An 18486-nucleotide genomic window follows, 5' to 3' on the forward strand; every position below is an offset into this window, starting at 1 on the left:
TACTTGGCGCATCTCTACTTTGTAGGCGCGCCACAGAGGTTCTTTGGTTCTTTGCGCGATTTGTATCAACTCGGCCTATAACTGCGACCAGTCAGAACGAGAAGCGCTCCCATATTACAATCCAGAGGGACAACTCGACCCCGCCATCAAAGTGAGGCCGACTTGTCTCCAAGTCCGAGTTAGCCTGACCCCGGTAGGGTCAGTTCTGAGATGCGAACATTTTTTGTTAATATTTCGCATTTTCGAACGAATTCCACAAAAATTCATTTTTTAAATGAAAATTACGCGTCCCATCAACTTGATACTGATGTTAAAGGGACGATGTTCATAATTTCACATCATGTAGTAGCCTACATAAATCGACAACTCCATGTATAGATTTGTGGAATTTATTGTGGTTCTTGAGCAGAGAAACAATACTTTGAAAAACCTTAAACAAATTACACTGAACAAGGATGATGACATAGGAGGTTCACATATTTCAGAAATGTAGCAGTGAAATTCCATTACAATACCGCTTGCTTGCGAGTTCACCTGTGTATAATCTATGCATGCCTTCTTATTTTGTTCTGCTTCCTTGAGCCCCAACTCATGCATTCTTATGGTGACTCTGCCATGTCATCATCCCTGTTCATTGCAATTTGTTCTAAATCTTGAAAATATTCTTGTTCTTCATCCCAATCATCACAAATTCTGAAACTCTGTCCTCAGTATAACTAATTTACAGTTGTTCAAGTGTAAAAATCTGAAAATCATCCGGAGGTCTCCTTTAAAGGTAGCAATATTCCATGCTTTCTGAAAGCGGTTAGTCAAGTGCTCTTTCATTTCAGGCCCATGGGAACATTTTTTTTTTCATAGGGGTGCTGAACCCCTGAGCCCCCCGACAGGTTGCCGGACCATAAGCAGCGTGTCATCATGATGGAATAATGTATTTCATCAAATCCTCACACTCTCACGCTGATATTAGCATCTCTCAAACATAATAATTAAGTAAGTAATAAAAAACAAGGAATAAAAATATACCTTTATTATTGTTATCATTAACATTATTATTATTATCATTATTATTATAATCATTGTTATTATTTGTTTATATATTTATTTGGCCATAAAATTGCAATATACATTGTAATATGTTAATACAAGGGTACATGTATAAAGATATATTAACATATAAAATGCTCGTTCAAAAATAAGCAATTGCTCGGGTTCAATTCTGATCTCCGCTCTGGCACAATCAGTGGGAAAAAAAAAAATCAATTCCGCTGCCTTCTCAAATCGAGTGATTGAATACAATCAGTACAACTATAAACAGCACAAAAAGTAAGAACTCCATTTTGATCTGCTTTATTTCTGTAAAATTGGAATAATAGACATATTGTTTTGGTATCGTCTTACAGCTTGAACAATTATTTTCTATACGATAGTACCATACTTGATATGATTTGTTGAATGGGGCGTGTGCAGGCGGCGTAATTGTGTGGAAGGATAACAAACAAAATGTCGGTGAATGAGCGACATTTTGATTGTGAGTATATATATATATATACATATATATATATATATATATATATGTATATATATATATATATATATATATATATATATATATATATATAATAGTGTATACTTTTATAGCGCAACAGTCCATCAAAAGATTATATATATATATATATATATATATATATATATATGAAGAGTTTGTTTGCAAAAACCGATAAGTCCATATTTGCCAAACAGAGATATTTGCGATTAAAGGTCAAGAAAAATAAAGAGAATAATAAGAAAATTTTTGTTTCTTTTGACCATAACTTCAAAAATGTACTTTTATATGTAGTGACCAATATATCATTCAAAAGGTATTATTTTGTACTTTATGACAGAGACCGTACTTCAAAATCTTCAAAATTGGACTTATCGGTTTTTGCAAACAAACTCTTCATATATATATAATATAATATACGTATATACATAATGATGTTCGGACAATTTGATGATTCAAATTCAATTTCATGATCATTCGCTATGTAAACCAGAACTTTCAAATGACATCTGGATATCGCAAACACAGAACTGATCGCTTATTATGTTTTTGTTATTATTATTATAATTTGATGGGGGGTATCAAATAATATTCAAAGTCATCTGAAGACAGTAACACAAAGTAGACAATTTTCTTTCTTGTCGTCCTGTAGCACAGCATTTGGTCCCATGTTGAAGATTATGATCCCGAGTTGGATCAGCTAGTGGCTGCGGATTTTTTTTTCAGTGTGTGTTTGTGTGTGTGTGTGTTGGGCAAGGGCAGTGCTCGTGATTGGGTCAAGGGTTAAAGGTATACCCCCCCCCCCCCCCTCTTTGTTCCCACGGAAATTATCTCTACAAGGAACACTCGGAAAGGCACGCGTTTAGTCGTGATTTTTTTCTTCTTTCTTTATGGGGGGGGGGGTGGGGGAGGGGGTGGGGGAGGGGGTGGGGAAGGCTTCACCAGCCCCTGCGGATATAATCACACACACACACATACACACACACACACACACACACACATCTTTAGCTATACCCAGCACAAAAACTGAAGAGACTCAATTCTGATCAATATGGTACTTCTGTATTACTATGAGTCATGTTTGATATCAAGCATCTTATAATAATAATAATGATTATAATAATAATAACAATAATACATATACATACATACATTGCAATTGTAATGTGCTTAATACAATGTTTCTAAGCGTACAGGGAAAATACGAAAGGAAAGATGAAAGATGAGAGATAACAGACAGGTCAAAACACTAGTAAGAATAAAATGACATAAATCAATGTGTACCAGTAAATACAATCATTAGATTACACTCAGCACATTAAATAAGGGAAGGAATAAATATGGGAAAAGATGAGTTTTAAGAAGTGCCTTAAAGGTCCAGTTTACCTTTGGGAGCAGTGATTTCAAAAATGTTCAAGATATCACATTTGATGCATATATGTAGGTCTGTTGCATCACAAAACATCCTACCTTATAAAATTTTTGCAATAAAGCCTAAAATATAAGGAGATATCAGTGTTTTTCTCAATAAACCGTAACTGTAGACGGTTTAGTCTGGAAACATTCTTATTATAACTATTGTTCACATTTTGTGTATTTAACAAACTTAACATCGATCATAGGGATTCAAATTTTTACAGTGGTTGTTTCTATCCCTAACTCGTATTTTAGAACTATTTTGAAGCACTAATGCTAGGTTTTTGTTTCATCTGCAAATGTTAAATTATGCCTTTAAACGATTCTACTGATGTGACTGATGGGAATGGGTAGATCTTAAAGCTTGAATAATTTGTTTTGTCCAACAGTACCACACTTTATAATAGGCTTATTAATATCATGGACAAAATCAACGAAGCTATCTCACATTGGCGTCCATGCCATCGTTGAGTACTTCTGTCTCAAGTGGACTGTGTCTCATCAACCGGCTCATCAAAGCGACGCACCAATCAGCATCGTGCGCGCGGTAAACACATGCGTATATTATCCAACAGAGAAATAGACGGGCGCGCATGAAGAAATGTTATCAACGAAGAGATTTAGTAGGCAATCTCTTCGGGTATAACCCGTAGATATCTGCAGATACGCCTTTCTGCTATAGCCATTACCCAGCGTAAGTTTGGAAACTCGACTTTGATCAATCATATTTCTGTAATATTAGAATAAAATTCTTCATGCTTGGTATCATCTTCAAGCTTGAACAATTCTTACAAAAGGTAGGGTCCTTAATAGGAAGCTCGATTGTGATCGATTATATTTCTGTAATATCAGAATAACAGTCGTCATGGCTGGTATCATGTTAACGGTTGAACAAAATGGTATCTTATAAGGATATTGAACTTTGATCAATTTTATTTCTGTAATGTTAGAGTGCCAGTCATCATGTGTAATATAATATTGTCATCTTAAAGTTTGAAAAATGTTTATTTATGAAAGGTGAGGAAGCTCGACTTTGATCGATTAAGCCCATATTTTTGTAATACTAGAATAACAGTCGTCATGTTTGGTATCATCCTAAAGCTTACTGTCTTCACTACCGTATGGTCCGAGCTATATGACATATTATTATGCACACCGTATCTCGGTTACGTCATTGTGTTCTTGTAGTACTCATACACTCAAACTCGTTGTTCCTTCAACTCTCAAGAAAATAACTAGTATCTCACAATACGTAAAAGGTGTCAACAATCAAATCCATGAAACCATGCTCTGTGGTTTGGTGATGTATCTTTTTATTGTGATTTCACCAGGGTACTCATTGCTAATGTTTCATTAGGTAGAGTAGCTCGTTGCCTCCAATTGGTTTTTCTCTTTTCAGAAACTTTCTGTTTCTTTCGTTGTTTATAATGTACTTTTAGTTTTGGTTGCAAAAGTTTCGAAAGTCTTTAAATCGCTGAATTTATCATACTAGTTCTTAAAATTTGGCAATACATCTCAGAAGATGGAAGTTCGCATGTTTCTCGATCAAATTGGCCATCTAATACTTTGTTTCTCCAGTCTAAAATATGCTGTAATACTGAGAATCTGCTGAGTGTCTACGAAAACCAACTTTTTTTTTTTTTAATTGAAAAAAGTTTGTAAAAATTAATTATAACAAATAAAAGGGACATGCAAAGTGCACATCAAAAACTCCGGCACAAAATAATTTTCATAACCTTTACAAACGGGCTTGTGCTCGCCAAATCATAAGACATTTCAGATTCTTTTTATGTCATACGAAAAAAGGGCCCTTCAGCCATCCACTAAATATGAATATTTACTGAAAGTATCACACTTATTCCCGGGGGCGGGGAACTTTTCAAAACTGTCATTCTTAAGCACCTTCATTTATTACAGATCGGTGACAAACTATAAAAAGATTAAACATAATCTGTATGAAAATCTACGGCTGGCTGATGCTGGCCGGGACGCAGCATCGTCTATAGGCTAAGCGTATGTGAATGTCATCATACTCATATACCAGTGTATATACTGCTTGGATACCACTAACCGCAGGCCATGCCCTTGCCATTATTATCACGATTGACAAATCAAACATGTTATATATCTTGTATCAATGTCTTATATCAGGACAAAATCTGTCTTCTCTAGCTAGGAATCGGGCATACAATAATGTAATCTGCTCAGCATAAAGGCCTCAGCACACCGAGCAAGGTAACGGCAACGGTCCGGGTTTCTGCTCTATGGTACGCCAAAATGAACCATGTCTGGTTCTATTACAATATTATGGTTTTGTTACAAAATAAATCTTCAACTGGTAATTTTGTTGCTCTTGATTTTGACATAAGAATAACATTTTGGGTGATTTTGTAACGAATTATAGATTTTTATTCAGAACCAGATATGGTTCCTTTTGGCGCACCATAGCAAAAAGCGGACCGTTGCCGTTACCGTGCTCTGTGTGACGAGGCCTTAACAGGCACAAACAATTTTGTATTCGTTATGATATACATATTTGACTATATTGAAAGTAGGCCTATAATGTGCAGGCATGGAGCTATAACACATGTAGCTCCATGGTGCAGGCATTTAACTGTACACGCACACACAAACACACACCATTTTTCAATGGGCTCAGTCAAGGTTCTATAAACCCTCCTTCATGTCCTTGTTATTGTATTTGATATACAATAATAACTTGTTGGCCAAATTTTCACTGAACCAACATATTTTCTTTCTTCAGAGACTACAATAGACATTGCATAAGCATAATGAACATACTGTACATGATTTTACCAGGGTAGTCAACTGCAGTATAACATGGGCACGCACAAGTTGGGGGTGCTTCTGCACCTTCAACTTTTTTTTTTTTCACAGCATCCCCGGCTCCCAGGGCTCCCTCCTTTGTTAGAAAAGTGAATTTTTGTGGAATTCCCATTTTATTTTCTTTATAATTTTGTCCACACATGACGTCATGACCTCTAGTAGTCTCCTCATCCAGCGGTTCCAACACCAAAACTTTAAAAAGTCATAACATATGCGTCGATTGCCCGATATTTCTCAAACCTTCACTGATGTGTTCTACTAATGTTGCTGCTTTCACTCAATCCACATTGCTCGTTGGGTTTTGGTTTCCTTAAAATTTCTTCTGAGATTGGAATCATTCACCTTACCTATATCAGTATATAAATAGGTCAACAAAATATGACATTAACTGACAAAGTAATAATGATAACATCGTATTTTCAAGAAACCGGGGCACTGCAGTAAGACAGTCATAGCTATGGATATTTGTATGAACAACATTGACATAATCGTCAAGCAAGAAACTTAGCAAAATATCGTCTAGAAAGAAACCTTCTCTCTCAGGCAAAATTCACTTTTTGTATCCACCCCCCACAATCTCAACACATTGTAAGTGCAAGATCAACAAATTACTAAGTACCACGCATCTCAAGCAGGCTGATTACAGTATAGATGATTTGAAGAGCCTTTTGAAAACATATTTCTTCAACTTGTCAATGAATTAGGCTTTGCACTGTGATGTGTGTCACAATTTTTCACTTTTCTTTCTTATCTCACTCCTATTGATAGCTTTCCTCAATGTGCATTGAGACATTTTTTTTTTTTGCAATATGTGGTTTGAAGATTTGGTTTATTATCATTATCATTATCATCATATGAAAAAATACAGACTTGACCCAGGCAATCGCACGCTTCTTTCACCTATCAAAATTCCTCTTTTGTTCTATTATGTTCATTATCTCATAGAAGCATTAAACGATTTTATATTGCAAACATACATATCATACCGATATGGAAGGAATGATTACTCTTACCTAAACTTACCTAAAGAACAATGCGTACACACGTGATGATGCAGTGCACAAAAGTGATACTGGATCTGCTCCATCTTGGGGTAGCAAGTCACTTTTCCAGGATATGGATATTATATCGTATCAGGGCAATTACCCCCCGTCTAAAGTAATACTGGTTAGTGATAAGGTTAGAGTAAAGATTAGGATTAGGATCAGGGGAAGGGTCTGGGGTAATTAATTGCCCAGGGAGTAATTGCCCTATAGACCCATTATAATGTGTGTGTGACCATGCATCATAAAACCACCAAAAAAGTCGCCAGACATGGAGTTTTCGTTAAGAGCAGATTCTTAAAGAGCATTTAAAGGAATGGTACAGTATTGGTGGAGATGAGAATTGGGCATTTAACTTTTTGCGAGATACCAAGAACACACTTATGAAATACAGTGTAATACAGAGCATACTATTTTAAGAGGAATTCAAAGTTTACTTGATAAAAATCAGGTTTGGAATGACTGAGACATCCAAAAAAAAAAATAAAACAAAACAATCGTAATAAAGTGTGGGTCCCACACTTATTAGAATTGTTCTGTTTTGGATATCTCAGCCATTTCAAAACCAATTTTCATCAAATAAACGTTGAATTCCTCATGGAATTACATGCTCTTTCATATTTCATAAGAGGTTTCTCATTATCTCACCTAAAAATGTTAGAAACCTCAAATTAGGTCTCAACCAAAACTATACGATCCCTTTAAGCTTTAAAATAATGTATAACTCAAATCAAATGGGCTCTCCTAACTTATCTAAACATCGGAATGAAATCACACACTCTGAACAACAACAGCAACAATAATGAAGGGATTATCAGATTAGGCTGAAAATTAACCATGCTCTTTTAACACATTCTATTCATTATTAATTCCAACTTTCAAAGTAGTAGCATCATTATCCCTTCAAAAGTTATTAGAGGTGAAAGTGAAGAGTGTGAAAAGGATTTTCAAGAAATGAAAAGGGGCCTCAAAGACACTCCTGCCCTTACTACTTTACAAAGAGGCCGGGTTGTAGAAAAATTGCTCAATTAAAACAAACTTTGCAACTGATTGACAAATTGCCCTACAGGCAATTTGTCAATCAGTTGCAATGAAAACATCTCGACGGAAGAAATTCATGAATTTGAATTAAACAAACTTTCCCATTCATTTTACGATCCCCAACTCAGGTATACATAATGTAGAAAAAGAATAGCTCTTTCAAATTGACTTGGTTGACCCGTTTCACCATTTTGTTTTTAGTCCTCATGTAACATGAATGGGTGCGACTTTTTATTGGTTTTGTGATGCACGGTCACATATATTATAATTGATTATATACTTTTTTATTCTTATATTTGCATGACTGGAAACCTCTTTCTTTATTGGCTATTTACATTACAAAAAAAAAAAAGGAGATTTCCATTTTACATGAAATCACATCCTTTGTTCCCTTTCCCACGTTTTTTTACGGGGGAGACCGTGTAAACCAATAATTTGCAACGTTTATTTATTCCTTCCCGTTTCCAGAGCTCTTGTGATCGAGAGAACTGTCGGCTATACGATCTCCCTTACGGTAACTTTAAATACTGTGTTGAGATGATGACTCGACCACCATTAATGGAGGGTCCAGGAATCTGGTCAGAGGAAAAGTGCCTTCTTGCTCCTCCAAACCGTAAGTTAATAGCCCTGCATTTGTCAGCGTGCATGCTGAATTTTGCTTTAAAATACACCCCATTGCCAATCGGTACTTCAAAGAGCAAACAAACAGGCCACCATATAGAGCTGCCACGAGATTGGTAGATATTCCATAGTGCGTAAGTGGAGGGGATAGATACAGTAAGCCGTACGCCGCACCAATGACAAAACGCTCTTCTTTCCAGTAACTACGAGTTGCAAAACAGTACTAATATTCCCTTGTAGCTTAGAGGAATTGAAGTACATTCTTCTGTTTGAGAATGTCTAATCAAAGGCATATATTTACGTTACCTCCGAATTGCAATATACCCTTAATTCATAAAAATTCGATGGAAATGAAACTTGTTCGGCTCTGTATATGTGTAACTTTACTCTGTGGCATTATACATGTAGTATCTAGCTTATTTTGACATTAGATAATTAATGTATGTTGGAAATGATTACGGAAGTCACCGAAGTACACGATCATTGTGGTATACTTTGCAGGGCCAAATGTTGAAATGGTGGTTCCGTCATGCAGAAGTTTTTCGACAGAGGACTGTAGCTATGCCGTTTTGAAGGACATGGAAAGAAGAGCGGTCAATATCTCCTGGAAGGTGGGGCGAGTAGTCGTATGTTTATGTATTATAGTATTACGATGATAAATACACGTAGCTGAGATACAGATGAACCCGTTGCCTCCAAAATATTTGAAACATCAAAGACTTAACATTATCTTCGGTGAGTACATTAGGGTCAAAGCCAAAGCATTGAGAATGTATACAACAAACTCACAGTAAACTCACGTGTAGCAGGATTTCATGGTATGTTAATATAGACTATCCTGTCTAATCACAGTTGTCAAGATATAATGCTTACTGATTATCTAGACCTACTCGGCTCAGATTTTCACTTTTTGAAGGAAGCAAAACACGAAAATGATATCATGAAATCTAGAAATTTGTATTAATTATACTTGTATGTGACCATATACGTGCATCACAAAACCAACAAAAAGTCACACACATTGTTTTTGCTTAAGGACTCAAATTAGGTGAGATGGGTCAACCTTTAGTCAATTGTGAGGGTTTTTTTTTATATTTTCTGAAAGAGCAAAGCTTCATCAACATTATGGTAAAATTTGGTTAATAACATTTGAAAGGATGATGATACTGCTTAAAAAGTTGGTATTTGTCATGGACAGAATGTGTGAATAGAGCATGATCAATATCAGCTTAATCTGCTTAAAAGGTTGGTATTTGTCATGGATAGAATGTGTATATACAACATGATCAATATCAGGTTAACCTAATAATTTTTTCATTGTTTATTCTGCGAGGTTTCACGTCCTGTTTTTTTTTTTCCCAATTCATTACACAACTAGCAAGGCTTGGTAAGAGTAAGTGCTTGAATAGACCCTATATTTTAGAGCCTCTTTTCTCAGTAAACACTTTTCCAGACTATATTTTCTTCTTTTCAGTATTTAGATAGGTTTGGAAAGTCCATTGGAATTATACATCATTTCAAAGCTTTCAGAATCTGTATTAACTAAAAATCCATGTCTGTCGACTTTTTGTTGATTTTGCATGTGGTGCAGGGTCACTTATGTATTCATTTTTTCTTCAAGCACCGTGTGAAATCATAGAGTCTTACCTTCAAATTATTCATTTTAACAATAATTGGTTATGATGTTCAGACTCAAGACGAGATTGCGCACGTTCTTAATCATTGGGTGTAAGCATATGCATGGAATATTGCTATCACATTCTGATTCTGCATTCCAATATTCGCCGAGACAGGTTCAGGCATGGGAGGATGGCCCCGAGCCACCTCAAGGAGTGACAGGATTCAATCTGTCAATTCATAAGCGACTCTCCGGTGGTCTTCAATACAATCGAACAATACTCCACAACCTAACAGAATCTGATCCAAAGTATCCATACAATAAGACGTTCAGCACAGAAATACCAGGTAAGCTTACAAACAAAGTGAGGGAGTACTACACGGATCTTGTCTCTATACTATATGTGTACTCGCGTCATTCAAAAGATATCGCAGTCTTTCGAGCACAACGTGTTTGAATGAAATATCAGGAAAAATATTCACCTTTAAGTTCTCCTAGTATGAGTAATCGAATCCCAATTTACATTTCGCTTTTGTTCGTACTTCTCCATGACTATCCGCTATCATAGGAGTCAACAGTCAAGTTCTGTTTATATTTACAAGATACAACTTATCTCGTTTGGTTCAAAGCAAATCGTGTGATGTGGAAAGTACCCACTTTTGTACAAAAGTGTCATCCCAATATAAATTTCGGCAAAAGTGTGGTAAGTTTGTTGATGTGTTCTGATTAAAAGTAAACTTTAACGTTGCGCTAGGATGACATGAAGCTGAGTATACAATTGGAGTCTTCTGAACAAATGCTTTTACTAATTCAGTAGCTGAAGTGTTTTTTTTTTTGTTTTTTTCTAGGAGTCCTGGTCCCGAACGTCATGTCCATGGTTTCAAATTTAATTATGTCACCTATTTTGTTTGTGTCAAGACAACATTTCTAATCATTGATGCTATATTTCAGGTCGTAGCTTTGCTATATGAGAGTCAGACTCCTAAGTTCCCTTGCCCTTTTATTTTGAGACCTGCAACAACAAAAAAAAAATGAAATGGAGAAAGGGAGAGAGATACATCGAATACGTCATGTTTTCGAAAATAGCAACATCTGTAACTAAATAAGGTTAGTAATCACGCCATTTGTACTCAGTTCGTAATCACTTGTCCATTTCCAGATCTACTGGTCAAAGCAGAGTACACGGTTCATTTATCAGCATTCAACTCGGCTGGGTCTACAAGAGCCCGAGAATTCGACATAGAGAGAATGACCATAACAGGTATAGTATAGGTTATAGGCACTGTTCGGAAGTTAACAACAGTGGTAGAGAGTCCAGTCGTTCCCATTTATTCAACATGCATTTCGATATAAACTCATTTTACATGATTAGTTCTAACTTCCATCAGTCCTCCCTCATGAGCTACATAATGTTCTGTCAGGCCCATTCTTCTTTCTTTCTTTCTTTCTTTTTTTTTTTTTTTGGTCTTGTTTAAACAAAACGATTATTGTATTTCCATCAGACATGGGTTGTGTGATTCATACGTAGGGGCCTACTAATGATGTAAAAGTTCGGTACACATTGATACAGGCTATCCACCAACGTCTTAGAGACCCTAATTTTAGTTTATTTTAGTTTCTGTTGGTCATGTTGGTTCATAATGGTCAGATAGGTGTTGGTGGAGTGTATGCGCTATCCACAATATGAATCGCATCTGATGGTTTCTAACGCCTCAGTAGGTCTTGATTGAGTCTGTAATTCTGTTGGTCCTGATGGGTTCTATTGATCGAATAGGTTATGATGAAATCATTTCTAACGTCCATTTGGACAATTAGAATGTCCATCAGGGATTGTTGTTGCATGATCTATTACATACTCCAACGGAAGAACACATAAAAACCATTAGAGATCCCTGATAATCTGCTATTAGTCTCTAATGGAATTTCGACATAGGACAGGACACTGAGTGAGACTAGTTCAGGGACCTTTAACATTAAAGGGATGGTATAGTATTTGTTTAGGTGAGAATTCAGCATTAAAATTTCTGTGAAATACTTACAAATCACTTTATGAACTATTAAAAAAGCATACAATTCTAAGAAGAATTCAAAGTTTATCTATAGTGAAAATCGGTTTTGAAATGGCTGAGATATCCAAAGCAATCTTAATGAAAGGTAGGTCCCACTTTTTATTAGGATTGCTTTGTTTCGCATATCTCAGTCATTTCAAAACCAATTTTCATTAAATAAGCTTTGAATTCGCCTCTTACAATTACATGGCCTTTCATATTTCATAAGAGGTTTCTCATTATCTAAAAAGGAACTCATCAAAAATGTTGGAAACCTCAAACCCCATGCATCTCGACCGAAACTGTACCATATCCCTTTCGACGCAAATTATTTTCGTCAGACATCACTCTCTGTCTTTCTCACTTGCAGAACGTAAAAGGCACCCTGGTGTTCTCTTCTCTATTTTACTACCAATCGTATTCCTGTTTCTCGTCTTGGCCGCTCTGATCGCGTGCTCCAAACAATACCACGAACTCAATTCTTTTCACATTCCTGAGCCGTATTTCCCAAAGGTAAGGGAACAATGAAACAGGGGGGAAAAGGAAATAAAACGCTTTCTGCACAATCTATGCTAAAAAACACACTTCAATACAATGAATCTACACTCAGTAATTTATTAGTTGATAGGACATCGGCGCATTGGGATCAGTCAGTTATAATTAAATTTTACATTTACTGAAATTGATACAATTTTCTGTATGATACTGATACACTTTGATACATGCCTGTTATAACAATGATGTTAAATGCATTTGTGCTCTAAGAATACCCCGCGAATAAAGAAGTATGTCAAAAACATCGTATGATTTGATATATTTTGATGTAAATTCCGTAGAAACCTTTCCTTCTCAAGTTACCACAAAATGTCAAAAAAGTACATGTTTTAAATCATGTAATCTTCTTGACGATATCACATGCATAAACTCTCATTTCAAAGATGTTCTTTTATACAAAGGTACTACACAAATTTTCACCAGCAGCTGCAAGCTATTGTTTCAAAAAGTCTTCAGGCAGATAACCAAATTGTTACTTACAATACACGTCGTTCTAGGAAAGAGAAATTACAACATTTCTAGCGTGCACTTTCGGTAAACAAGAAAAACAACATAACCAAAATATACATGTAACTCTATAAAGATAAGAAGTATAGACCAACTTGTCAACTATAACCAATTATGGCTTCCTGTAGGTAGGTTCATGTTTTCTTGACGAAGAGAATTACTACTTACCGTTTATATTCTGGCTGACAAATCCCAGCAGTGCGTTGTATAATCTTCCATCGTTATTTTATGGTATTTAATCCTTGTTTACCTCTACCAGGAGTTTGAGGTCAGTCAGATGGTAAAGACAGAACGTGAGGTTTTTGATACTCTCCGTTGCCGCACCACAGAATGGCCACAGGATGACGTGGTATATGATGCGATAGAGGACTCATCTCTTTTGGACAGCAACCAGAAGCCGTATGGTTGTAAGGACACTTCCTGCGATTTCGAAGACTACTCAGAGACTCTGCTGACTAGCTCAACTCACTCGGGTGGCAAAGATAGCAATTACCAACAGCTTTACTCTTGCCAAGGCTTATCCCTGAGGCCACATACATGTGGTGATGATCGTGAACTAAGTAGTGAAGGGTATGTCATCAAAGAATCCACCATTGGCGCAAAGAGTACTAACAGTGAGAGCGCCCCTTCTTCAAAAGCTGCCATGAATCACGCCATACCAAATGCCTCCTTGCAAGGTTATGTGAGCAACCAGACAGATCAGGGTTATGTCACATCACCGAGTTGGCCAAGGGAGAATGGGGTAACTCAGACAGGTGCTAGTCCCTATTCACCTAATAAGGATCCAAGCCAGGTGAACAATTATATTCCCAGGTTCCCTTAACCTCTTTTGAAAGATTAACAAGCAAAATAAAACCAGAGCAATCCTATTGGCATACAATATCGATGGAATTGAGTATCGTATAGAAGTAGTAGAATATACTGTGATAGTCGTCGGATGACCAACTATTATTTTTTATAGAACTCCTTGCGAATCCTTCAACTACATTACATAAGCAGAAAATTGAAACAAACTATGTATCAACTCCAATCTTCATCTACTGATGCATTCTAAAGTCAGGTCGTAAGCATGAGTATTTGTCAAGACCGGTCGTATGTGTATATCTACATAATATATTGAATTGATACATATATTATATGGCTATGGATCCACGCCAGGCGAAAAATTGCGTTCCAATGTTCCCTTGATCCTGAGGCTCTGCAGCATTACCGGCCTGTATCGAACCTTCCATTTTTGTCCAAGATCCTTGAGCGTGTTGTCTTTTCACGATTATCAGACTATCTGCTGGAGAATAATCTCTTAGATAACCGTCAGTCAGCATATCGGCCGCATCATAGTGTTGAGACCTTACTAGTTAACTCATCCAATGATATTTTGAGAGATATGGATGATGGAAAGATTACTGTTCTCTTACTGCTTGATTTATCATCAGCATTTGATACTGTTAATCATACGATTCTGGTGAATACTTTGAAGCCATTAGGTGTTGATGGTAAAGCTCTTGAGTGGTTCAAGTCATACCTATCTGAAAGGTTTCAGGTTGTTTGTGTTAATAATGCAAAATCTGATCCTGCTCCATTAGACTGTGGTGTCCCACAAGGATCTGTCGGGGGCCCAACGCTTTTCTCGATTTATCTGACTGGTTTGAAAGAGATTTTACATTGTCACTCTTTTAACTATCATTGTTATGCTGATGATGTCCAGATATATACATCATTTCTACCTACCCAAACAAATGTCGTTGACATTCAGAAACTTGAGGCTCGCATCCATGATATCAAAAAGTGGATGAGCTCGCATTCATTGAAGTTAAATCAGTGTAACGAGCTGAAAAATGTCAATATATACAGTAAGTTCAGGATAGGCGAATGGCCAAAATTCAGCCTGCTGGCTCTGCTGCTTTATGTTTTGTGTTTTATAATGTAATGTTTGTATAATGTCATGTTTTGTGCTACGGAGTGGTCGGTTGATGTGCTATCTCTTTTAATCGATTTGGTCATCAAGCTGACGGAGTTGGAATTAGGAATATATATTTTTTTGTACCTTTGCAAGGACTAAGGAAATTGGCCAATTTTGCTGCCCTTACGTTCGCATAGGGAATATTGTTAATTTGTTAATGGATATGTGCCTTAGGGGCGGTCACTGATGTTCCACATCACATAATCGATTGGTCATCAAGTTGACGGTGTAGTGAAGGAGGATAGTATTTTTTTTGTAATGAAGCAACGATTAATGAGATGTGCTTCGGCAAATCAATGTGATGTTATTATGTAGGAAGGATGGTCAGAATTTAGTCCACCAAGTCATCATTCTCAGTCGACGTTACTTGATTTTGTGAGTGATATTACGAATGATATGTGCTTATTTGATTGTATTCACGAGCATCAACCAGTGCATGTAAATAGTCGTAGCGGTAAGAAATTCGGAAAACGCTTGGTTTATCATGTGGTTGCCTCTTTATGGGAGGCTTTGTAGTCAGAACGCTGTGCCTCCGGTTGTATAGTGTATAATGTCAGGAGTATTCAATTTAGCAGTCATTGTGTTGTTCGAAATTTATGTGGTAATGTGATTAGGGTTTGATGTTATGCATATATGTTGTAGATATTTTCGCGGACAGTGGCTGGCGATATGACAGTGTGGTTCACCCCAAGTATTCCTGGTTAAAGGGTAGGGAAAATAAACCGGGCTGATGTGGAATGATGAGGACATCATTCTGTGAACAGGGGGGAAGATGTAACGAGCTGAAAAATGGGGGGCTCCCGAATAGGATGGGCATTATAAAGGGAATGACAAGAAATTAGAGGGTCATGAAGTAGATAGGGCAAAGCACAGGGTGAAAGAATAAAGGGAATAAAAGGGAAGGAATAAGGTTCAGACAGCGGGTTTAGGGTATGGTAGGACAGTGTAGGGAATCAGACAAAGGGAATAAAGAAGAAAGACATTTGATAGACATCAGGTGATTTTTAAAGGATAAAGAAATAGATAGGACCGGCAGGATGTTAGGAGTATTCTTTATTCTTTATTCTTTATTTCACCGTAACAGCCACGTACATAATTATCCCACTAGACAATCTAAAGAATTTCATCTTCCCTTAGTTAGAACTGTACACACTCAAAATACATTTGTTTATACCGGACCCAGATTTTGGAATAGCTTAGATAATGATCTAAAAGAATCTGTGAAGTTAATTACATTTAAGTATAAACTCAAAAAATATTTGTTTTCTAAATATACCAGTTAATTCTGTTTAATGGAAAAACCCGTCATGTTTCACTTTTCCTTGAGATTTTGTAGTGTGTCCACAGACCTTTTCCATCCCTCTCCTTTTCCTTCTCTATTCTTCCCTGCTACTTTTTCCTCGTTCTTCGTTGTCCAGTATCTGTCTGAGTGCATTTCCTCAAATTTTGTTATTTCTGTGTATTGTGTTATTGTTGTTGTCGTCGTTATGTTTTTTGTGGCCGATTGCATATCTTTTTCCATTCAATTTTCCTGGCACACCTGGCCCCATAGTGTCTGTGCCACAAATGTGATATGTTATATAGTTTATACGATTGCATCCTAAAATCCTAGTAAGTATTGTTCATAGTATCAACATCATTATATCAATTAGTAAAATGTACAATAGTATATAGAAGAATTGAAATGAATATGTCTATTTGGTATAACAAATTGGTGCTGTTGTTGTTTTGTTCCAGTGTTCCACGTTTTACAAGCGTGGCTTTTTTAGTGGAACACTGTTTTCCATCATTGTGATTATTTACTATTTTTGTTGCCATGACAAAGTGCATTGTTTCTTTTTACGACACCATTCGTGTATAATATACTTTATATTGTATTGAAAAAAAAAAATCCTTTATCGGACGAGTGTAAGAGAAATGAAAAAAAAAAATTGTATCACTTTGGATTATGTCAACTTTTTCTTTTCTTTCTTTGTGATGATGGAAATAAATAAACTATTGAAATTGAAAATTGAAAATTGAAATTGAAATTGAGTATATGTTTGACAAGGAGTTGAGGTGTTTAACGAGAATATTGTGGTAGTGTGAGTTAAATCGGGAATCCTGCTGGAGGAGTAAGTTAAAGGGCTCATAGCGAAGCTGGGTTTTGTTTTATAAATATTAGGAGGAAGGGAGAGTGTCAGGTTGGGTTCGAGACGCAGGTAGGTTACGCAGGTGAGAGGAGAGGGTCAAGTCGGGGACAGGTAAGCGGATTGGTCGAAAGAGGGTTGTCAATAATTCAGGTGTGGGAAATTAATTAAAATGATTGGATAATGGAATTGTAGGAGGGATTTAAGGGTTAGTTTAAAAGGGCATGTATTGTAGGGAGAAGACAGATTTCAGGAGAGAGGCTACATGAGATTTTCTTGCACATCGAGAGATTGATATAGAGAGATTTTTCATCGAGAGATTTATAGAGAGATTTTAGGAGAAGTTGGCACACACTTAGAGAGAGATTTCTGGTCACAATGTGGAGAGAACTTTGCCAGATAAATTAAATCTTAGTGAAGATGTAGCCCGTTGGCATCAATTTTTTTTGACGTTGGTGAACGTTGAACGTTGTTAATGGAGAGAGAGCCGTGGGCCGAACTTTACTTCTGACGTGGGGAACGCCGTCCGTGCCACTGTCCGATGAGTTGCCGTGTAACAAGAGAAAAAAAAGAGATTGTGAATTGTGCACAAACCCCACCCCTGAGGCCCACTAATGTTTTGAGGAGACCCAGAAGGAAGTGAGGCGCAGCCGGAGACCAGCCGCCGGTGCGACGGACGCGATTCGGGCCGAAGCGACGAAGGCAGCCACCGACGGAGCTCCGGGTAACGTCGGCGACTAGGACTGAGAGAAGGAAGGGCTTCCATAACAACTGCCGTATTCCGCGGACAATTTCCCTCTCCCTATTAACCCCCCCCCCCTTTTTGCACTTGCACCCGAAGCCATGTAAGTAAAAATAACCGAGATTGAATTATGCGCATGCTTGGTTATATTGTATCAAAATGTTGAATTGCCAAGCAACTGTGGGTTTAAAGTGATTTAACAAGAGGAGATTTTCCCCTTAAATAAATACCAAAGTAAATTTATGAATTTGATGTAACGGTTGTTTAATTTTTGTCTTTAAATAAATTTAATTAATATTGTTGATGATGTGGCAGGTGTGTCGATAAGTCCGAGTGCACTAACCAAATCCCCTCGCGTCTTACAGACCGGGCGCGAGCCCAGCCATCCCCTGCCGCTGGTAGCCCCAGCCCAGGGT

The 18486-nt window shown here is 37.0% G+C and overlaps 1 protein-coding gene across 1 annotated transcript in view; it reads left to right on the top strand.

Moving 5' to 3' along the window:
• The window catches only part of LOC140236456 (uncharacterized), a 30775-nt gene extending 12706 nt beyond the window's left edge, over positions 1-18069 (top strand). The window contains exons 6-12 of the mRNA XM_072316381.1: positions 8359-8503; positions 9013-9122; positions 10305-10476; positions 11289-11390; positions 12548-12690; positions 13499-14032; positions 17956-18069. Of these exons, the coding sequence (XP_072172482.1) occupies positions 8359-8503; positions 9013-9122; positions 10305-10476; positions 11289-11390; positions 12548-12690; positions 13499-14032; positions 17956-18069 (1320 nt within the window). The remainder of the gene's footprint in view (positions 1-8358; positions 8504-9012; positions 9123-10304; positions 10477-11288; positions 11391-12547; positions 12691-13498; positions 14033-17955) is intronic.
• The last annotated feature ends 417 nt before the right edge of the window (positions 18070-18486 follow it).

The sequence above is a fragment of the Diadema setosum genome, chromosome 13 (assembly GCF_964275005.1).
Source record: "Diadema setosum chromosome 13, eeDiaSeto1, whole genome shotgun sequence".
NCBI classification, from domain to species: Eukaryota; Metazoa; Echinodermata; class Echinoidea; order Diadematoida; family Diadematidae; genus Diadema; species Diadema setosum.